We start from the raw sequence: 23,956 nt of genomic DNA, 5'->3' as shown, positions 1-23,956 counted from the left end.
CTGAAGAACCTTCTTTCGCCACGAAGACCCTTTTGTGAAACAGAAAGGTTCTTCAGATGTTAAAGGTTCTTTATGGAACCATTTAGACAAAAAATGTTCTTCTATGGCATCGTGAAGCACCTTTATTTTTAAGAGTGTAGTTTAAGTGAGATATGACCTCAAAACACCTTTACCATAGTGCATGATTTGTAAACTAACACATGTTTGCATCAGCTCCATATGCATGGCTTTTCTGATGTAGTAAACATGCTCGGTAGAGCATGCACAGTACTTGCAACGCAGACTCCTAAAAGCAGGCTAAAATGACACGGTTGCTTCAACAAATGCATTTTAATGTAAGTATGTTAACATTATTGACTAGGTTTAGTGTAGGGGTACATTACTTTCACACAGTTTTGACCAGGTGGCTTCTGAAGTAAATCATTTTGCACAGCAATTGGATTAACTGATTTAAAGTTTCAGAAAGGTTCATCTCTATCATGCAGCTCTCAGGAGATTTTAGCATGGTAATGAATACAACAATGTTAATGTGTTTGGTCTTGGAATAGATGCTGAATTCAGGGTTTGTACAGATACTGTAAAATTAAATTCCGGGACTTTTAAGGACTTTTCAAGGACTATTTTTTTTTTTAAGGACTTCAGAGATCTCACTTATTGGACAATGTCTTCCATTTCAATTTAATTTTTCAATTTCAAAAATTAAGCACCTTGTACGAACCCTGTGAATTGCTGCTGCTGTTGGTTATTTCTGTTTTTGTAGATTATTGCTGCTGCTGCAAAGCAAGTACAGGAATTTGCTACTGTCAATACATACACCGATACATTTCTGTGAGTATTTAAGACATACTGCTGCTGCACAAATATCATATATAATAACCCCTAGCAGATCTATACAGGTGGAGCTGGGGAAGGTGGAGGGATTCAGAGGAACTGCTTTAATGAATGCTAATGAGACATTTAAATGTAGAGCAGCAAGCTCATTGGCTGCATATGCAACATGAACCAATCAGCTTGTGCCAAGTAGTTTAATGCTGTAAATATCATCAGTTTGTGTTAATGACCATCAGCCAACCAAATAGCTTTCAGCTGACAAATATCACATGACCAGATGAACCAAATTCTGCATGTGTAAATCTTTCACACTCATGCAAAGTTCCCAAGCACATTAATTTCAATTTAAATGACTGGATTTTGGCCATAACAACTTGCAGACGAACGGAAATGTGACTTCACTTTAAGTGCCTATTTTAAATAAAACGTAGGTGTGATCAGATCACAGTGAAGTTGATTCAGGGTGAGATGTAGGGAGAGCCAGGAGAGTAAGTCACTTGTGGTTAGCTAGTGGTTTTTAAAATCACTGAAAACCACAAACGGAGAGTCATCTTCAGAAGGAAACAGCATGTCTGGCTCATTAATGAAGTTGCCTAGCTGACCTTGAGGCCAGTATATAACTATAAAGCGAAATTTAGCAGGATCCGTAACAGTAATTACAGCCCTGTTAGGCAAGAAGTGTAAGAGAAGCTGAAATTACAGAGAGGGCCACAAAAATTACAGAGATTTGACTGGCACTGCAAAAATGATCTAGTCTGGTTTCCAGTACAAACAAACATTCTTACATCAAGATATTACTTCAGGAGCAAAATGAATTTAAAATTAATCTAAAATGTAATTAATAATCCAAAACAAGATTATTATCTCATCAGCAGATTTTTTTTTCTTGCTTCAAAAACTCATTTAATTTGAATACACTTTTCCAGAAAGACTTAATATCCCATGTCACTGTGCATCGACAAAAATACTGATTAAGAAAATTATTTTTTGCAGTGTAGCCAAGGACAGAATGTAAACGAAAAGCTTTTCCACAGAGAAAGAAGTGCAGCACACAATGTAGGTGATCAAGGAATATGTTTTCTTCTTGAAAGGAATGGGGTTTGTGCCTGATGAGATGCAGTAAACTCATGTTAAAAAGAAGAATATGAAGGAATGTTAAAGGAGTAGTTCACTTCCAGAACAAAAACTTGCAGATAATGTACTCACATTTTCAGAAATTTTCTCCATAAAGTGGACTTCCATGGTGCTCCCGAGTCTGAACATCCAAAATGTAGTTTGTAGTAACTAGTAAATGCAGCTTCAAAGGGTTTTAAACGATCCCAGCCAGGGAAGTAGGGTCTTATCTAGCAAAACGATTAAATATTTTCTTTAAAAAAATTGACAATTTATATACTTTTTAACCTCAAATGATTTTGTCTAGCTCTGCGTGAACACTGTGTATTCCGGTTCAAGACAGTTATGTCGAAAAACTCCCATCTCATTTTCTCCTCCAACTTCAAAAAACATCCTACATTGTTAGGAATCACCCACTGTTATGATTGGCTGATGTCATTGCATAGAAAACCATATCAACGCCCCCTCACTATTGCATGTACGTGTTTTGACAAAAAGGATTAAAAAAAGGTTAATTTCCAGACAAAGCATTATGAAGTAATTTACTTACAGTTTGTGATGCAGCTGCAGTCAGATCTAGTACTGCTTCATCTGTCAACAAATGTTTCTTTGTGTGCCTCATTTACAATACACAATGCACCGATCAATCCTCAAATTAAAAGTATTAAAAATAAGCCTACCCGCTTGTTCCTTACACTGAGATCCTTCTGAGATCTGTACAAAGACGCGAACAAGCTGTTTAAACTAAATCCGTCAAAAGCAAATGTTCTTTCACTGCATTTGTCCTATTTGACGACAGACTCAAGCATGTGGACTGTGTCAGAAAGCGAACGTGCATCTGTATACTGTATCCGGTGTAGACAAGATAGCGGCAGTGATCGCAATTTTTATTTGCCTTTGACATGACGCGACACTCGCATTCAGCATATTCACATGATCAGCCGTTAAGTGACTGAACATCGGTGGGCGGGGTCTACAGTAAGAAGATGGCTATTGGTCGATGCCTTGCTCTGGAGGCAGTGTTTATGCAAACATTTTCGCCTGGGTGATGTCATCTCGCATCTTGTATTCTTAAAATAAGGACCCTAAAATTGCATATTATAGGCAACCTGAAAAACAAACTCAAAGTCTAATAATAAGCAAGCCCTCCAACCCTGCCTCAAGTGATAAATTGCTTCATACGAGCTCAGATGATCATTTATTTCATTTAAATAATAGCTCAAACGCTTGGTTTTGGCATGCCAGACATTTTAGATACTCTGACCGAGTTTCTTTATGCTCTGTGATAACAAAGCTACTTGTGCTGTACTTTAAGTCTTAAAAATTACGCTTGCAAAACTTACTGCAAACACTAAAATCAAATCTGGGGCCAGTTGCATAAACTTAGCCTCTATGTTAAGACAGTGTCTTAAGAACTAGTTTGACCAACTAGCAGTTAACTAAGGGGTAATCAGTCATATATTTTGGATTCAACTTAGACTAATCTAAGTTTTTATGTAACCGAATTTTACAAATTTTGACCAGACTTATAGAAAGAAATTAGATGACTAATTTTTAAGACTAGTCTAAACCTTTTATGCAACTGGCCCCTGGATTCCGAAAGCTCTTTTACTGACCTAGTTGTTGTTCATTTAACATATAAAGCATGTCACTATACAAACAAATACACTACCAGTCAAAAGAAAATGTTTTTTAAAGAGGTCTCTTCTGCTCATCAAGCCTGCATTTATTTGATGCAAAATACAGCTAAACAGTAACATTTTTAAATATTCTTACTATTTAAAATAACTTTTCTATTTGAGTATATTTTTTAGGAGAGAAATTACAGAAATGATCAAAAGTGATGATATTTATAATGTTTCAAAATATTTCTATTTCAGATAGATGTTGTTCTTCTGAACTTTCTGTTCATCAAAGAAACCTGAAAAAATTCTACTCATCTGTTTTCAACATAATAACAATAATAAATGTTTTTGAGCAGCAAATCAGAATATTAGAATGATTTCTGAAGGATCATGAGACTGGAGTAATGATACAAAAAATTCAGCTTTGAAAGCACAGGAATAAATTACATTTTAATAAAAAAAAAAAAAAAAAAAGAGTTAATTCAAATAAAAACCAGTTATATTTCATAATGCTACTGTTTTTTCTGTACTTGGATCAAATAAATGCAGGCTTTGAGAACAGAAGAGACTTCTGTTAAAAAAAACATTAAAAATCTATCAAAAACAAATGGTGTATATTCATTCATAATTTTCTTTTTTTCTATTAAGGGTCCCAGTTAAATTATTTTACATGATGTTGTTTTCATTGATCTTTACACCTAACTCTTTGAGAAGAGAGAACATGTTAGAGAACAGTGCCATCTACTGAATGTCTAGAAGGAAAACTAGTGGAATTTGTGCATAAAATGGTTTTATTTCTTTTTTTTCTTATATAAAGTTGGGTCAGTGGTTTTTCTTTTGTTAAGCAACATCTTAAAAACCTAGAACCCAGTGTTCAACAACAAAAGACCATTTCCCAACAACCTCTTCAAACAAATACATAATTTCTTTCTTCAGGTGTGAATCGTTTCTCACAAGCCATTTAAAATACCGCAAATTCTTCATAAGCAAGCATATTTTTTCCTTTAAACTATCATGTCAAGTTTAACAATTTACCAACTGGAGTTTGTGCCAAAATAACTAGCATTTCTTAAACGCATTCACTCACAGGCACAAGCAACATTTCAGGGGGAAAAAAAAAAAAAATCATAAATCATTACATAAATAACTGCTTTTGTCAAAGGCAGCCAGTAGCACACAGAACCTCGTGAGGGACGTGACAGAAATCAACAGGTTCAGCTGAAACAATGATATCTAGTAAATAATTCCAGAAAACGCATTCAACAGATAGATACACTGTATTTTGAACACCTCATTGTGTTTAATTAACCATATCCAGATGAATTCAGACACAATGGAATTACAATCATAACATTTGTGTTCAAACAGATCCATAGTAACAAACATGAATACATTCATCAATAACTGTAACGCTCCATCCTGACATCAGAAGTGTCCATTACAGTGTAACAATGCTGCCGTTGTCCTTATTCTATCACAAATAAAGCTTATGTTCAAGCAAAACTACAACTGCTACATACAAAGTAATTACAATGTACCAGCTGTATTACAACGTACCAGTCATATTGGACATTTAAGAGGTCAAATCACTGAGTTATAATCAAAACCCTGGAAGTGTGTTGACATTTGAGCTAAAGACAGCGAGCGCAGATTCTCACACGCCATGAACAAAACTAAACATTGATGTATGGAGTTAAAATAATATTAAAAATACTCACACTCAGCAACAACTCAGTTTTTGTGCACTGAAGCAAAGCGATGTGTGTGCGTTTATGGACTGTATCACGAGTTTACATTTGTGCGAGTTTGCGACTCCATATTTTTTTGACCAACTAAAAGCATTTGAAATCTTTAAAAACAATTCCTGAATAGCATGAAAATCAACACACAAATCAAGAGTACAAATCAGTAGCAACCAGTGAAAAATGTAACTCTCAATCAGTGATGTGATTTTAGGGCCCCTTGTTTGTCTTGTGGCAATATGACAACAGTGGATTACCATAACTAAAGCTTTGTACATAAAGACTTGCTAACAAGTATGTCAAACCAAAGAGTTTTTTCTCATTATACATGTATAACAACAGAACTGTAAAATATTTCAGCTTCTTCAGAATGTGCATAGCAAAACCCAAAATAAAATCCACACCTAAATGTTTTAGAAATGCTAATATTTTACCTATATGCAAGCCTGCACAAAAAAACATAATATACACATTCAACTCGAAATTAAACATCTTGTGCAAAGGATGAAAGTTACGGAAAACTTCTAAGGCAAGAACATTTACATAGTGCTGGATTCAAGCACTGCAGACTATGCAAATAATTAAAAATGCACCTCCACATTCATAAATAAAACTTTTATATTTAGAAAAAAAGGGGGATTGTGATAACACTCGTGTAGTATAATTTCAGTATTTCACTTTTTGTTTTGGCAAATTGCGATAAGGGCATATTTAAGAGATACTGATAGGAGGTTTTGGTCTGTAGCCACTGACATTAAGTAAAAGGGTTTAAATGCATCATGATATTTCAACAACAACCAGATTTGCCCTGAGCAAGCTGAATCTTTGAATAGTGCAAATAGTGCTTGAGGCCAGAGCCATACACATACTAAGTTGGGCCCAAGCAGCAACTAACACTAAAATTATGACACAGGAAATCATATGCTGACTGTAAGGTTTCACTTCACTCAGAACTTGGAGGAACGACAAAAAATATGCTTTACAATTAATATCCAGACTTGTTCATGTATATAAGCTAGTATTAAAGGCTAAATACGTTTAGGGCAGGCTTCTGGCTAGTTCACAGCTCAATGGAGTACTCTGGAAAAAATTCCCTATTAGATGCCCTGAAAAGATTTCTTTTTTTAAGTGGCCCTTTGCATCCGAGTAAATCTGCCCTTCTGTCTTGAGATTGGCCTAACATTGTATATTTATGGCTCTGGCTTGTATGACCGTAATATCGCTCACACCTGCATGTGCCCGGCGATGACACCTGAGGGACCGAGAGGCACGAGAGAGGAGCCGTCTGCTCCTCCTCACACTACAACCAATTCTGGAGCGTGTTCAAGATATTGTCCATCCATCGCATGTTCAGCTTAATGGTCTCAATGGCTTCCTGCACGATCCTCATCTGAGATCCTTTCGTCCCCAGAGAAGAAAAGAAGTTCTGGGCCTGGACGAAAATACAATTATATAGTACAAATTCACAAAATAAAACTTGACTGTTTTTCATTTAATCAAAGCTATGCTTTTTGGGGATGAACAGACCTCCATTAGATGGGTTTTTGTGGAAAACTGACTGGTCGCAGACATGATGATGCTCTGAATGGCAAAGGATCCAACAGGAAACCTTGCATGACAAAAAAAAAAAAAAAAAAAAAAAAAAAAATGGAAAAACAACATTAAACATACTGTAGAAACAACATTAAATTGTACACTGTTTAAGGTGTTTTCAAGGTGTTTCTTGCTCACACCATATTGTCTTACGTTATAACTTTGTTATTCTGCATAGTATTTATATTAAAAGGGAACTGTAGGATTACAAATTTAAGGATCTGTTTAATATCTGCAGATCCCACATCCTAACATAACATATAAAAATCTAAGGTGATCTACATTGTATTGGGCATTTAATGTAAACATAAGTTCTTGTGACTTATCCTTGTGACGTTGATAGAGTCTTAGTTCCCGCAACTATGGTGCTCAAACCATTTGGTGATGTCATTATGATTATTTGGATAGGTCTGCTGAGGTGTTACAGTTGGGGGAAGGGTAACGCCCTGCATCCTCTGTGCTTGATCTTATCAAAGAATGTCACCTCTGAGTACTGTGTCAATATCTCTAAGGCCTACCTACTAAATGTATATAAACTACAATGTATCACCGCCTTATTTAGACTTTTGATGGCTTACAATGCCACGCAGCGCGTTCTCAATAAAGAACTCTTCTGAAGATACCTAAGAGTCTCCTGGTCTTCGCTTCTGAGATTCCAACAGAACCCTGGGTATTAAGATTTGTATCAACAGGTAGCGCCAGTAGCTCACTGAGTAAAACTATTTCACGTATACGTATGTATAAAACAACGTGAAATTTTTAAATAATGTAAATCTTTTCTACTACGTATTTCAATAAGAGACATAATTTATGTTATATTAAGCCATACAAATCTTAAAGGGGTCATCAGATGCAAAATTCACTTTTTTACATGTTGTTTGAACTGAAAGGTTTGTTGGCAGTGTGTACACACAACCACCCTGTAATAATAAAAATCCTTTTTTTTTTTTTTTTCCAATCTCCACAAATAATAACCTCTTTTTCAGATCAAGCCATTCTCAGATTCTTGGCTGTATGACGTCACACAGACCCAGGACGCTTCCACGATTGTTGATTAAAACTGGCGTTTTACCTTAGACCTGCCCTGATTTATCTGTAAACAGTCCGCCATTGTTTTGAAGCCGGAGTAGGGGTAAGCGACTGAGGTGTTTTGTTGTTTGATGTAATAATGAACATAGCACTCGTCATTTTCTCCCGACATTGCAAGTCGCTGAAGACGAATTACTTTTACTTTTTGAAGGGAATGCCCCCTGATCTACCTAAATGCATCTATGTTAGTGCAAATTATTTGTGATCCAGCTTTACCTACAGAGGAAGTGAATATAGGGGCTTTATGAATCTTTGCAAATCACCTTTCCTAATAATGTGCTACTTAGCAAGTCCTGTGGCTAAATTTCATTCTCTTTTAGAGAATGGCTTGTCACCCTTCGAAAGCGTCGAGCGGGGTGAGCAGAGCTCATTGGGATTTAAAGGGACATGGACCAAAACAGGTCACTGTGAACAGAGCTGTTTTTGAAGGTAAAAAGGATGTTGTTTTACCCTACCATAGAGAAATCTTAACCAAAGTATGTTATAGACTTTTCATCAAGACCCTAAATAATCATATCAACTTGTGGAAAATTTAATATCTGGGGTTCCCTTTAAATGCTGGTGGATTCAAAATGTACACAGCTCACTTTTGAGTGATCTGATCCCAGTTCTCCTTCACAAAATCCCAAGCGTAGAGGTAACCAGCAAAGTTCTTGCAAATTGTGTTGATCACCAAAGGAAATTCTTGAGTTTGAATCTCACTCCCATCAAGACTTTTCTGCAGAATCCTAAAAAGGAAAACCAAATTAATTTTAGGTATGCTTGTGCTGACAGCTCGAAAGAATTTTCCCTCTAACAGCACGTGTTGTCCAGCCTTACCAAATGATTTTCCGTACATCCTGAGTGCTGGCCAAAGCTTCCAGTGTCTTGCGTTTCTCTGGGTCATTGATGGAGTGTTTATACGTGTATAGAAGCTTACTCCATCCTTCATCTGTCTGAGCAGCAACTTTGAAGACTGTTCTCATGAGATCACTGGGAATCCTAAAACTACAAAGAATATCACAAGATGTTCCTCTGTTCACAGGGAGTACAAAACTCCAAAGCTTTAGACAACAGCTTTTTCCTTCTCATCATTGTAAATCACAAGATTAGAAAACAAGTTAGTACTTAATGAAGAGCAATAAAAAAAATAATAAAATAAAAAAATCAGCCAAGGGTCAATCACCACACAAACTTACTGAGAAGTTTTGTTGGAAGTAAGCCACTGATCAAACAGACGTTTTGCATTTACTGTGCAGTTACTTATGTCAAGGGAACATGCCATCTCCAGCAGGGCAGACCGAAGCGTCATATTTGACACAGAAGTTTCCAGATCCCATGACTGATTCTCCATTAAACTTCCGAAATGGTCATCAATGTAACTCTGCAATGATTGAAAACAAGAAAACAAGTTTTAGCACTTAATATGTTTTCCTCGGATGAAATAAAGACTACAATAGCCACACAGGGTGTTGTAGATGAATGCTGTACCTACCACCATTCTAGAAGCCAAGTTCAACTCTGATCTTTTGTCCAGCAACCTGTAGATCTGACCAAGCTGGAAGAGAGCTTCAGTCAGCGGAGCCGTCGCTGTCTCATTTTTGATGTAGTCCATTAGATTCAAGACCTGCTTGAAAGACACCTTGCCCGCTCTGAAGGAGAGATGAAGCATATATATGAGCCTGGACGACAAAACCAGTCATAAGTAGCTCGGGTATATTTGTAGCAAGAGCCAACAATACATTGTATGGGTCAAAATTATTGATTTTTCTTTTATGACAAAAATTATTAGGATATTAAGTAAAGATGATGTTCCATGAAGATATTTTGTAAATTTTCTACCATAAATATATCAAAACTTAATTTTTGATTAGTAATATGCATTACTAAGAACTTCATTTGGACAACTTTAAAGGCAATTTTCTCAATATTTTGATTTTTTGGCACCCTCAGATTCCAGATTTTCAAATAGTTGTTTCGGCTAAATATTGTCTTATCCTAACAAACCACACATCAATGAAAAGCTGTCAGATGATGTCATAAAACTTCATAAAACTGACCCTTACGACTGGTTTTGTGGTCCAGGGTCACATATTATTTATTTTCACTTATTTAGTGAATCTAAATTACTCTCTGATTTGAGAATATGTGTTCTGAAGATTAACAAAGGTCTTACAGGTTTGGAAAGACACAAGAGTGAGTAATTAATGACAGAATTTTCATTTTTGGGTCAACTATTACTTTAAAGTCATGTCTAATAACTTTAAACCTTCCTTTAATGCGCATCTACCTGGAGAGAGCAAAGATGTTATTGATGAGAGCTGCTCTGTCTTTGGAGGAGAGGACATTCACATCCTCGTTCAAAGCCACAATCAAGTCACTCCATCCCTCCTCATCGTAATGCACTATGTAGAAGCCATCACTTCTGAAGTTGAACTTCAACCACTTCACTTGACTTGGAAGCTTTAACGTGGCTGGAAAAGATTTAATGCAACAAACAACATATTAGTGAATATATCCAGTAGCTGGAAACATTCGTCTATGCCAGTACACTGAGTCCTGAGGACAATACTCACCTGTTTTGTCCTTGAGATGAAACACTTGCTTGCAGGAGCTGAGAAGACTGCAGCTGTCATTTACATACGTCAAGGGAATATGCCACAAGCTGCTATGGGTAACACAAAAGTGGATCAGTTAACAATCAGCATCAAGAAAGGCTGAGTTCACATTAAGCTCGCTTTTTCAAGAGATCAATTTTAGACTTTGACTCTGATCAATGTAAGGTTACAAACAAGACTACTGTTTCCCATGAAATACACTACAGTTTAAAAGTTTTTAAAATGTTTTTGAAAGAAGTCTCTTATAGTAGTAGTAAGAAATAGTAAGAAACACTTCTGTATAAAAAATTTATTATTAGTACGACTTACAGAGCCCACATTTTTTAACACTAGTTTTAAAACAACTTTCACAGCTCACAGCTCCTTCAATGTGATAGATTTTTAGATTAATATTCACAGTTGCAGTAAAAGTCCTCTACCTGTCGCCTGTGCTGTTTTCAGCATTCAGAAGGAAATGTTCTTGTGTCAGTGTCACTTTGTTGCCACTTCTCTTCACTGTGACCAGAGGAAAGCCCTTATGAACAGTCCAGGTGTTCATCATCTCAGATACACTTAAGTTTTGTTTGCTCACCTGTGGAGAACATCAGCGCACACTAGATGTCAGCTCAGTTGCTTTATCATTATGTAAATGCATTAGAAGTTCATCTTGCTTAAAAAAGGCCTAACCTGGGAAAGACTGTTCCATAAGTCTTCGCTTTCTGTGTTTGATAGGTTATACTTTTGTAAGTATTCAATCACTCCTTTTCGAAACTCCCCATTTGAGAGGGTTGCATTGAGCATCAGCAGTATTGAAGCCCCCTTGCATGAAAAGGCAGAACGAGAAATAGCTATACAATCAATAACATGCTCCATGACAAGTAATTACATAGCACCAGTTTTCAAAAAGAGGGTTAATTAAAGGAACTTCACAAGCAACCAGTAATTTATGACGTACCTTCTCATAAGACACAGAGTCAAACATTTCTTCCACCTGTTCAGGGGTGCTCACCACAGTAGAGACTGGGTGGGATGAGTTCAATGCATCTTTACCCTGGGCTTTAAAGCGAACATTTAAGAATTCAGTGTCCTGGAAAAGAAAGACACATGATCAGATATAGGATCAGATATTTTGAATGGCATTTTCAATTCCAGGTTTCTGCACTGTAGCAGACGACGGAATTTACAGTTGAGGTCAAAAGTTTACATACACCTTGCAGAGTCTGCAAAATGTTAATTATTTTACCAAGTAAGAGTGATCATACAAAATGCATGTTATGTTTTACTTAGTACTGACCTGGATAAGATATGTCACATAAAATATGCTTACATATAGTCCACAAGAGGAAATAATAGTTGAATTTATAAAAATGACCCCGTTCAAAAGTTTACATACACTTGATACTTAATACTGTGTTGTTACCTGAATGATCCACAGCTGTGTTTTTTTGTTTAGTGATAGTTGTTCATGAGTCCCTTGTTTGTCCTGAACAATTAAACTGCCTGCTGTTCTTTAGAAAAAATCTTTGAGATCCCACAAATTCTTTGGTTTAGATTTTTTGTGTATTTGAACCCTTTTCAACAATGGCTGTATGATTTTGAGATCCATCTTTTCACACTGAGGACAACTGAGGGACTCATATGCAACTATTACAGAAGGTTCAAACACTCACTGATGTTCCAGAAGGAAAAACCACACATTAAGAGCCTGGGGGTACTGAAGATCAGGGTAAATTTAACTTATTTTGTCTTCTGGGAAACATGCAAGTATCTCCTGTAGCTTCTGAAGGGCAGTACTAAATTAAAAAAAAAAAAATCTGATATTTAGGCAAAATAAGAAAAATGTACACATTAAACCTTCTGTAATTGTTGCATATTAGACCTTCAGTTGTCCTCAGTGTGTAAAGATGGATCTCAAAATCATACACTCATTGTTGGAAAGAGTTTACATACACAAAAATGCTGAAAAACTAAAGAATTTGTGGGACCTGAAGGATTTTCTGAAAAACAGCAGGCAGTTTAGCTATCCCATGGACAAAAAAGGGACTCATGAACAACTATCACTAAACAAACTAACAAAAGAAAAAAAAAAAAACAAACAACAACAACAAACACAGCTGTGGATCATTCAGGTAACAACAAAGTTTAAGAATCAAGCGGGTATGTAAACTTTTGAACGGGGTCATTTTTATTAATTATTTTCTCATGTGGGCTATATGTGAATGTGGACTATATGTGTATTTTTTGTAAAATATCTTATTCAGGTCAGTACTTAATTAAAAAATAACATGCGTTTTGTATGATCCCTCTTATTTTGGAAAAATAACATTTTGCAGACTCTGCAACGTGTATGTAATGACCTAAACTGTACATCAAAACATCAATACATCAATTCGATGTATTAACACATGACAGTACCTTGAAATGATGAGTAGCCTATTAACATTATTACCTAGCTGTTGTCCAATTTTACAGAGTAAAAATCACAAATAAATATTGGTCAAATATTATTTCAGAATTAAATAACTGAGAGAGAAATTAACATATTCTATAGGGAATTCATCTAAGTTAAAACAGTCAGATGATGGCGCTAAATAATTTTTAGTGTCTAGAGCTGTCCAAGGATCTTTTTGTGCCTAAAACAAAAGATGATTCAAAAATACTCTCGGGCTATACATTAAAAAATTTAAAAAAAAAAAAGTACAAAAAGAAACAAAGACTAGTTCTTTAAAGGGACATTGTATGCAAAATTCACTTTTTCATGGAGTTTCCTCGACTAGCTGTAGCGACAACAAGGTCTTGCAAGCAATGCAGGCATTTTGTATTTGGATGTAACAGAGAACTTAAGAGTCTTCATTTTCTCCATCATCAGATCCACCGAGGTGCAGTGGATTTGTTTTGTTTTTGATGGTAACGTGCCACAAAATACACAAAATCAGAAGAGAGGGGTGGAGTGAGCAGCAGCTCATTATCATTTAAACAATCAGGCGCTGAAACGGGTCACTGTGAACAGAGCTATTTTTGACAAGCAAAAAGGGTGTTGTTTTACACAACCATTGAGGAATTTTAACCAAAGTATGTTACAGACATTTCGTAAGACCCTAAACAATCAACCAACTTGTGGAAAATGGGCATCCGGTGACCCCTTTAATGAAGGCTAATACTTACTATGTCAAGGTCTGGGAACACAGTTTCAATCGACATGTACTGCATGTAGGTTGCAAATCCTTCATTCAGCCAAAGATCATTCCACCATCGCATAGTGACCAGATTTCCAAACCACTAAACAGAAAAACAACAGCACATGACATAATGAGCACACTATGTCTGACTGGACTTTTCAAGGGAACTTTAAAACATTACACTTATTTTAGACTTATAATTTATGTTAATTTATGCTATATTGTAAGTGTTGTGTCAATATCACTGTTGTTATTTACTTCGCCCAAGAATCTGCAGTGAAAGCTTAAAGGGATAGTACTCAAAACTGAGCATTTTGTCATCATATATTCACCGTCATGTTGTTCCAAAACTGTACAAGTTGAACACAAAAGAAGACGAGGCACACAAAAGAAGGTGATGGTAGTTATTAGTCCCTTTTACACCACGAAAGTGAGGTAAAATTACTGGAACAACTTTATCAGTAAACACAAAAATGTGCTGTTCACATACATTTTTGGTGGTGAACGTCGGTCCTGGAGAGCCGCAGCCCTGCATAGTTTTGCTTCAACCCTAATCAAACGCACCTGAACAAGTTAATCAAGGTCTGAAGCGTTACTAGAAAGCTACAGGCAGGTGAGTTTTAACTAGGGTTGGAGCTGAACTTTGCAGGGCTGCGGCTCTCCAGGACCGGAGTTCGCCACCCCATAGACAATGATGTTCCGTCTTTTTACTGGTAAAGCACCATTAACACATCACTTTCAAAATACCAGTAAATTCTGTGATATCATTAACCGGAAATGACCTCTAAATGGCTGTGCCTCCTGGTGTTATGTTGGAAGAGTAAATGTTTACATTTTTATCAAACATTCACATTCATGCAGCTGCTTTTGGCTCAGATACATTAGACGACTTTGGTTTCAATTCCATCATTCCATTTTGATGACATTTCTTTGACTTCCGTAAACAGCGCAGAGTAAATGCGTCATCTTCGTCAGAACGTTATGACTGACCCAGAGTAGACGTCTTCCGTCAGCGCATTCTGAACTCATACATGCTCATACCGGTAATCTCGTTCTGCGTTCACACAGAACACATCACCGGTAAATTGCCAGAATGAATTTACCCATTTTTCTGAAATGGTCCTGTTTACACATGATCTACTAATGGTAATTTGCCATTAAAGACTGTATGTGTGAAAAGGGCCTATTTAAAGGAGAAGTTCAGCTAGACAAGACGACAATTTAAGGTTAAAAAGTATATAAATTGTGATTTTTTTTTTAGAGAATAACTGATCGCTTCACCAGATAAGTCTCTTCTTCCTTGGCTGGGATCATTTAGAGCCCTTTAAAGCTGCATACTGGAAGTTCAAACTCGCTGGCACCACTGAAGTCCGCTATATGGAAAGAAATCCTGAAATGTTTTCCTCAAAAAACATAATTTCCTTATGACTGAAGAAAGAAAGACATGAACATCTTGGCTGACAAGGGGGTGAGTACATTATCTGTACATTTTTGGTCTGGAAGTGAACTTCTCCTTTAATTTAATTTTTTTTTCCCCATACAACGGAAGTCAATGGCTACCAGCAACTGTTTGGTTACCAACATTCTTCAAAGTATCTTATTTTGTGTTCAACAGAAAAGAGAAAGTCATACAGGTTTGAAACAACATAAGGGTGAGTAAATAATGTCAGAACTTTAAGGTCAACATTGTAATCGAAGCTGGATGTAAACGATATTTCAATATACACACCCTGGAAAAACAGCCAACAACTCAAACATTTCTATCACGTGTTGTTAATCATTTAAACATGACTATTATTTCCCTGTCATGCGAATGTTGCTTTATTTATAAAGTGAATTACCTGGTGGGCAAGTTCATGAGCAATAACAGAGGTCACCAGTTGCTTGTCTATAGAGGAGGAATTACTTCCTACTAGCAAAGTCGTCTCACGGAATGTGATTAGTCCCCAGTTCTCCATGGCTCCGGCGAGGAAGTCAGGAATAGCCACTAGATCTATTGATTTTGAAAGGACATTGGTCACGTCATTTCAGAGAATTAAACCCTATTTTAAGTTTAACAACATTAGCGTATGTCCAGCTATTCTGGGAATCTAATAACCCCTGTCTGAAGAGTTTCTTCAAGGAAAGGCGTCTCACCCAGCTTCCTTAACGGGTAATCATTCTCAAAGAACATATTGTAGAAATCCAAAAGTTTGCAAGCTGTGTCCAGAGCATACTGCACTTGATCCTTTTTGTCTGGAACGGCATACACAGACACCTGCAAAACATTGAGAGGAAAAAAAAAAACACTATACCATAATGTTTCCATAATATTTTCAACACAAGACATTGATTTGGAGACAAATACATACCATTGTTTTAGAGACGTTATTACTGACACCAACAAATTCAGCCACAATAAATGCAACTAGGTAAGTGCTCATTTTAACACTTTTTTCAAACTCATCTTCTTGAAGCCCATTTTTTAAATCTGTGGTTTTGACCTAGAAAATTAAGAGAGAAAAAACAGATAACATTACAAAACTTATATATTATAATCTGAGAAACAACTTGCAAAAAAGTCAAAATCAAAACAAAAAAATAAATTAATGATAATAAAACAAAACAAACAGATGTAATAAAAATATATAAACAATTACATTTTTATAAAAGCGATTGAAGATTTTTTTTGTCTTCAATTAGATAAAACAAAAAGACTTTAAGACCAACTAAAGAAAATTTAAGGAGAAAAAACAATAGAAGAGAAAATAATACAGCAATATGTTCTCTTAAGTATAGTTCGAGTTACTTTCAAATTGCAAATAGCAATTGTTTGTTTTTAGTTCATTTTAATTTTCCCTCCTTTTCTTGCTTTCCTTTCGGTAAAAGCGCAGTGCACATTTTACTTTCACTTTCAAATTAGCGGCAATTTGGCGTCAAGCAATTGTTTGTTTTTAGTTTGTTTGAGTTTTCCTTCTTTTCTTCCGTTTTAAGTAGCTTGTAAATCACTGTGCGCATTTTACTTTCACTTAAATTAGTGGCATTAACATAGCGTAACAAACTCTTATTAAAAAAATTACACAGTTTAAATAAATAAAAATCAGCAAACACTGTGGAACCAAATAAATATGAAATTTTCACTATCACCTTAGATTAAATGGCAGAAGTCAACAGGCTTTTCAAAATTCAAAATATTTTTCAAACAGGCACTTTTGCATTTCATTTTGAAACTCTTCTGCCATAGTCTTGTCTTGCCTCTCTCTTCTTGTCAGTCAGCTCGACTCGCTCTCTTCAGGTGATAAACGACAAACTGAACTAAATGATTTTTATTACTATAAAAAAAATCAAAACGACAAGTTCTTCTTCGGGTGACTGACAGATGAAGCAGCACATACCGCCATCTAACGCGTATTGTTTGATGAATATTGAGCGATCTAAGCCATGTAGCACTTGTTTTTTTTGCTTTGCTTCACTTGTTTTGTTATATGTGTGTATATATATATATATATATATATATATAAATATATATATAAATATATATACACACACACACACACACACATATATATACATTTTAAAAAAGATTTAAATATTTTGTAGTCTCTGCAATTAGATAAAAAAAATAAAATAAAAATAAAAGGTATGTGATCTAACCTAAAGCAATGAAAATGATTTATGTATTATGAAAAAAGCAGAAAAATAAATAAGTGAAACAAGCAAGCATAACTACCTTGGGCATGTTTGAAAGGCTGATGTACATGGGTTCTCTGGTCATCTTAATTGTAAAAGTTGATTTAAAAGCTGGTTCGTCAAAACAAGGGAAAGCCTTGCGGGCTGCCAAGGGCTCAAATTGAGTAGCGGCCAAAACTCTAGAAGAAAGTTGGAGTGAATTAAAGGATGTGTCTGAGAGGCATAAAGACATAACTAAGTCAAAGTAACTGTCAATGAACACAGTGATGCTGAATAGCTAAATCAAATGTATCCTAACTGTTCAGAAGGTTACACAAAGGTTAATAGAGTTGCAAATACCTTTTTGTACCATTGGTGTCGACATAAGAGCTGTTATAGAAGCCATCGTAGCTGTTGGAGAGGTTTGCTTTGTAGTTAATGTTCAAAACGTATTGTCCCTTCTTATAAACGTCTTTAAGTTTGATAGCGATTTGCTGCCAAGGTTTGTACTCCAAAACATGTACCTCTTCACCTTCGAAAGTGGCCTTGGTGATGCTCATATCAGAACTGTGAAGGACAATATTCTTTGTTTCATGCAAGACTTCCACTAAGATGGATACACTGCCTTGGAAGGTCATGAGGGTCAGGTTGGGATAGAGTGAAATATTGTAATGCACAGGATGCACGCTAGACGGTAACCTCAACTCGGTCCACGGGAAAACTTCACCGTTCGTGGAAATGGGATAGATGCTGTTCATGGTTGAATTGGTCTTCGGGCAGCCATTTCTACTGAAAGTGCAGCCTGGCACGAAGTAGATGACCATAAACACAGAGGCCACCAGCACCAGGATGAAAACACCTACCACCGTAGTCTTAGTCGAAGGCCTCGAGCACGATCCAGAATGCTGCTGTCGGGTGTAGGACGAAGCAGCGCTGCGCTGGTTGGAACTACGATTCATGAAGGACATTCCAAGAAGACGGGCAGATGATTCGTAATCTTCTTCGTCTTCATCCAGGTCGTTTTCTCCAAGGCCTCGGACTAGCAGTCGAGAGCTGCGGGGTTCATAGACCACATCGTCTGAGTCGATGGGGTAGGACGGAGACTCCTTCGCCAAATCCACCACATCTGGCTCCTCTTCAAACATGTCGTTCTCAATCATGTTCCTGGGCAGTGGAGCCCTTTCTGTAGGTTAACAGAAAATGTTGAGTGAATAAAAGCACAGTTGTGGGAAGAGGCTTCCTGTTGACAAGGGTTCTGCTGTTTAAATTAACTGAGAACTTTTCTGAAAAGTTGAGTGCTTCAGTCAGTCTACATTTTGACCGTTTTAAGTCAAAGCATAAGAAGAAGAAAGTAAATGAAAGTGAAATTAAAGATGAAAGAAAAGATACTTTCATGCTTCTGTGCAGACAAACATTAAGACTGTTCCAGTAAATACTTACACTCATGACCACAGACTGTCACCGATATACAGCATAACCCTTTTCACACTCAATTCAATGTGCCTCAACTATCGTCTGCTTTAGATTTGTCCATACCCTGGCAGAAAATAAAGTGTCTGCATAGTTCCTCTTTCACTTCCCTTCTTCAAAAGAGAATTAGACGAAATAAATTAAATAACAAATCAAGGCACTGCCTGAGTTAACAGTGATCAAATTACCATTTAACACATTGCCTGAAACCAAATATATCCTACCAGCTGACCTGGGGTCAAACTCATGCCTGCTGCACAAATATTCCTGAATTTCAACTTCTTTTTAACAATTCACATGCCTCATTTAGTGTTAGAGCAACACTCATTATTACCGTGCAGCCATTGTACATTCTTCAGCAAACACTTTAAGCAAACACTTGCTACAGTTCCACTGTAAATGTCACAAAATCATATCAAGGTCACATTTCATAAACCAACTGACATTTTGCATGTGATTAAACTTCAGCCTATTTTTTAAGATGTTCTGCATTATGAGATTATACTCAAGAAATGGAAGTTGCAAGCTTTTTTCTTTCCAACTGTGATGTACACTACCGTTCAAACGTTTGGGGTCAGTACATTTTTATTGTTTCTTTTTTTTTTTTTAAGAAATTAATACTTTTATTCACCAAGGATGTATTAAGTTAATAATTAAAAGTTTATTAAAAGTTAATAATAAATAATTTACATTGTTATAAAATATTTATATTTTGAATAAACACTGTACTTTTTAAACTTGTTATTCATGAAAGAATCCTAAAAAAAAAAAAAAAAAAAAAAAAAAAAATCACAGGTTCCAAAAAATATTATCTGTTGATATTATCCAACATTGATCATTCTAATAATAAATCTGCATATTAGAATGATTTCTGAAGGATCATGTGACACTTAAGACTGGAGTAACAGCTGATAAAAATTCAGCTTTTCATCACAGGAATAAATTCTATTTTAAAGTATGTTAAAATAAAAAAAAAAACATTATTTTATATTGCAAAAACATTTTGCAATATTACTGTTTTTTTCTATATTTTTAATCAAATAAATGCAGCCTTTATGAGCATAAGAGACTTCTTTAAAGACTATTACAAGTCTTACTGACCCCAAACTTTTGAACGGTAGTGTATATCTGAGTGGAACAGCTTTTCTGTGAGAAAAAATGTAGGGCAGGACTTCGAAAAATTAATTGGATCATTGTTGTTTGCTAATTTCTGTGATCTCATGTGAGTAACAGGCTGCTGGAAGCAATAGGTTATTGTCCCGTCCTCGTGCTGGTGTACATGTTAATGTGAAAAGTTTTTGATGAACATTTAAGAGGTTACATTAAACAACAATGATGTACACTGATAAATCATTTATCTTTTTTTTATAGTAGTAAATGCACTGCAAAATTCAATAAAATATAAAATTTGTTGAATTTGATTTCATGGTGACTTTAGGTACATTTTGGTTCTCAAATTCTCATTACAATTATATGAATCCAATGTTGTTGGTTTTTTTTTTTTTAATTGGTGGGTGATATGGCCAAAACATTACTACGATGATTTTTTTCATACCAATTGATATCGGTATCATTTAAAACTATTTCTTTCAGTTTTAAAGGCAGTTTTTGCTCCTTTGTGAAAGTTGTAGAAACCAGACCATTAACTGTGGTTTTAAAGGAGAACTATTATGCCTCTTTTTACAAGATGCAATATATAGAAAGTCTCAGGTGTCCCCAGAATGTGTTTGTGACGTTTCAGCTCAAAATACCGCACAGATAATTTATTATAGGATTTTGAAAATGCCTATTTTGAGAGGAAGCAGTTTTCGTGCAAGTCTCTTTAAATGCAAATGAGCTGCTGCTCCCCACCCTCTTTTCCAGAATAGGGCTGTGCCTTTACAGCTTGTAATAAAAACATCCGTTTGGTTTTGATTATCATGTCTATCGCACTGAAATCATGCATTTCAAAGCCATATCAATTTAAAATTCTGATATATGATTTTCTAAATGCATGCGTCTGAAGCTCGCTTTCATGTCTTATTGCTTAAACTGTTAAATACACACGAGTTTATGTCAATAAATTTGACACACTCGTTTTTTCATATGTTTGCAGAAAAAGGCTTACCAAAAAAAAAAAGTTTAAAAAGGTTTGTCCTTTTTCATGCAGCTTTGTCCTTTGTAGACGCACCGGGGACGCAATTATAGAACTTCTTCCTTAACAAAGGAAATATCTAATAGAAAAAAAAATAATTTATTTGTTTCTGTATATTCTAATGAGTGATATTGTTTCAAATCATAAAACAGGTTTGTGTTGCCTGATGCGCATCTTCAGCAGAGTTTGCAATGCAGGCTAATAAAACATTAATAATATTACATCTTTTTGTCTCTTAGAAACGCACATTTGACAGAAGCTTGAGTTGACAATAGAAGTTTGAGTTAGGATGCAGCTCAATATCAAAAACAATCTGTAAAAATTGTAACAACCTCATTTTTACATGGTGAAATGTAATTATGCGGACTGTTTGGGTTTTATTACAATTAACCAGTGGTCCTCCATAGTAGCATACATTTAGATCATAACCACAGTTAAAACCACACATGGTAAAATGGTAAAAAAGTAGATTAATCACAAAAAAAAAAAAAAAAAATACTATAATTACTATTACACCTTTAATACATGTCTAAATTAATAGTATAATAAAATTCACTGTTTTGTTCTGCTTTTGGCACACAAACATTATATCGAGCATTTATAGAGTAAAATATATTTATAGAGTATTCATTGTTATCGTTTTATCGCTCAGCCCCCCCAAAAATCCAGTATTCACAGTGGTGACTCTCATTAAACTCTCATTACTGTAGGTTTCTTTACATCAGCATAAAGCAAATTGCATAACAGTATTAAGAATGTGACTTACTATAAATATATAGGAAATATGACGCAGATATGCTTTTGACGTGTTTTGTCAGCCAAACGTTCTTAACAGTCAAACTTTCATTCAGGAAGTCAACAAGAATAAGTCACGGAAGCATTTTTTTTTTTTTTTTGGTCTGCTACTGACAGAACTGTATTTCGTGACAGTTAAATGGCTGAATCTCTCAAGTTACCTAAACTAGGAGACGAGTTAAAACGGTACTAAAAAGTGACAACCAGCTGGCCAGCGTTTTACGCAAGACCATAAAAACACAAAGCAGCAAATGTCACCTTGCCAAGACTGGGACGAGATTTTGTGCAAAACATGAACCCTGTCACTCTTTGGAGATTTGAGTCTGATGCATGCAGACTGACAGATCAGATGTGATGACTTTAATGCAATATTAAGTCAAATGCAGATGCTGACAACAGAGACATCACGTGAATGACAGTCACCAAAACAAATAAACCACTGATCTGATTTACTGACATTTCCATCCCCTCATAAACCCTGGTACATTTAAATTTAATCAGAGGTCCTATTTTTACCCACTGAAGCACACTGTGAACTTTGTTAAGCAGATGCACTGATGGCTGTTTAAATGTTATTCATATGTGTCTGCTAGCCTGCTTGAACTTTGCATACGTAATCTTTGCTTACTTAACCAAACCAGCTCCACAACTAACTCTAAAAGCATCGACAAATAACCAGGAACGTGATTAAAGCATGTTATCACACTATTAGAGAAGTACTTGAGGAGATTAAAATGTATTACACATCAAAAAGCGACACGGCTAGCGGTAGCATGTTAGCTGACAACTTTTTGCAGTGCACGACCTCGCGTACAAATAAAGAGTCCATATTAACCGCAGCCTTACCGCTTTCAAACGACTCCATGCTTAAATGTTTAAACGCAGGTCTGAAGTATAAAACAAATCCTGTTTCAGTTGAAAGTGCGGGTATATAATCCTGGGAAGGGTGAAGAGTCACACATTCACTCAACGCAGGAACACATCAGATCAACTGGTGCTAGCTTAGCATTGTTAGCCTAATCTACAGCTCTCTCAGCTTCACCGCTTTTAAAATCTTCGATCAGCGGTTTATTGAGCCATCGCTGCACACTGTGTATCGATATAACAGCGAACACAAGATGAAAGTGACAATCACTGCTGTCAAACAAGCGACATGAGTTTAACTTCCCCCTTCAGTACCCTGTTTAAAGAGACAGTTCACCCAAAACTAGACATGCGGATGTGCTGTTCTAAACCCGTATGGCTGTTTTTCCTGACAAGTGTAATAAATCTAATCTGTTTGTCCACTGGAAATTTCACCAGAGAAAATATACTTGGCAATACATTTCATTCTGATTATTCCGTTTCTGGTTTCCAGACATTCTGTGTAATATCTCATTTTGTGTTTTACAGAAGACAAACTAATACGGGTTTAGAACGAGTAAATGATGACAGAATTTTCATTTGAGGTGAACTATCCCTTTAAGACGCCGCTGCTTCTGCACTCCTAGAGAAATACAGCAGCTGAAGTTGCTGCATGGCTGGCATATTGATTATTTTATCACTGAAGACAACATCGCATATACAATCACACAGACACATGTAGGTGGACAAGATCTTTGAATTAAAAATGTATAAACGTTTGATTAAAAACGGATTAAAATAACACAAAATCTAAATGTATATGAAAAATAATCAAAAAGATCAATTCATACCAATAGCTCCATATTCCTGCTGATTTATATGGTTTGCCGATTCCATGCGCTAAGACAGACTGCCATGCTCAACAAGAAAAACTGTAATAGCGTCACTGTTTAGCAATTTGGACAATCACATGCAAACAATTTGAGTCTGTGAAAACACACTACAATAGGCTGGTGTATTCCCAAGAGCCTGCAGTGTGCAGCACATTTGGGCACCGGTGGAACCGTTATAAATAGTCAGGTCATTGTGCTCTGAGAACAGCAGTTTACTGTTTATGAGGACTATACAGTGGAAAAGTTCCAATAGAAGATACAATACCGGACTGATAAACCACCATATGACCAGATTAATAAATAAGTGTCAAGTAATTACAATTAGTTCTCAATTCTGTGTTTGCTACATGTATTATTTATTATTAGGCAATTGTGCATTGGATTGATGCAGTTGATATTATTCAAGCATACGGGTTGTAATGACT

The 23,956-nt window shown here is 35.9% G+C and overlaps 1 protein-coding gene across 3 annotated transcripts; it reads right to left on the bottom strand.

The window, feature by feature from the left end:
- Nucleotides 1-4,827: 4,827 nt before the first annotated feature.
- lnpep (leucyl/cystinyl aminopeptidase) lies at nucleotides 4,828-23,593 on the bottom strand. Of its 3 annotated transcripts, none has more exons than XM_051109827.1 (18): nucleotides 23,490-23,593; nucleotides 17,757-18,579; nucleotides 17,458-17,596; nucleotides 16,100-16,231; nucleotides 15,885-16,005; nucleotides 15,590-15,741; nucleotides 13,735-13,848; nucleotides 11,525-11,656; nucleotides 11,257-11,388; nucleotides 11,010-11,161; nucleotides 10,549-10,637; nucleotides 10,263-10,446; nucleotides 9,468-9,624; nucleotides 9,172-9,356; nucleotides 8,813-8,980; nucleotides 8,581-8,721; nucleotides 6,839-6,920; nucleotides 4,828-6,743 (listed from the first exon to the last, which is right to left on the bottom strand). In XM_051109827.1, exons 1-18 carry the CDS (start codon nucleotides 23,533-23,535, stop codon nucleotides 6,612-6,614), a joined length of 3,081 nt encoding a protein of 1,026 aa, XP_050965784.1. In that variant the 5' UTR covers nucleotides 23,536-23,593; the 3' UTR covers nucleotides 4,828-6,611. The 3 variants fall into 3 exon arrangements, with proteins under 3 accessions (XP_050965784.1, XP_050965783.1, XP_050965786.1); XM_051109826.1 differs by having other exon boundaries at nucleotides 10,549-10,640; nucleotides 23,490-23,592; XM_051109829.1 differs by lacking the exon at nucleotides 23,490-23,593 and adding an exon at nucleotides 22,642-22,992 and having other exon boundaries at nucleotides 10,549-10,640.
- Between the last annotated feature and the right edge of the window lie 363 nt (nucleotides 23,594-23,956).

This window comes from Labeo rohita, chromosome 5 (genome assembly GCF_022985175.1).
Source record: "Labeo rohita strain BAU-BD-2019 chromosome 5, IGBB_LRoh.1.0, whole genome shotgun sequence".
Lineage (NCBI taxonomy): Eukaryota > Metazoa > Chordata > Actinopteri > Cypriniformes > Cyprinidae > Labeo > Labeo rohita.
Note: the sequence above shows the minus strand (reverse complement) of the source record. Positions and strands in the feature narration are given on the sequence as shown.

What these genes read in the sequence shown, in the direction of transcription:
- lnpep (XM_051109826.1), bottom strand. Translation starts at nt 23,535, where the DNA reads ATGGAATCGGCAAACCATATAAATCAGCAGGAATATGGAGCTATTG. An exon ending in TTACCCGTTAAGGAAGCTGG is followed by an intron (nt 15,742 to 15,884) that starts GTGAGACGCCTT and finishes CAAAATCAATAG; the next exon opens with ATCTAGTGGCTATTCCTGAC. An exon ending in CTCATGAACTTGCCCACCAG is followed by an intron (nt 13,849 to 15,589) that starts GTAATTCACTTT and finishes TTTTCTGTTTAG; the next exon opens with TGGTTTGGAAATCTGGTCAC.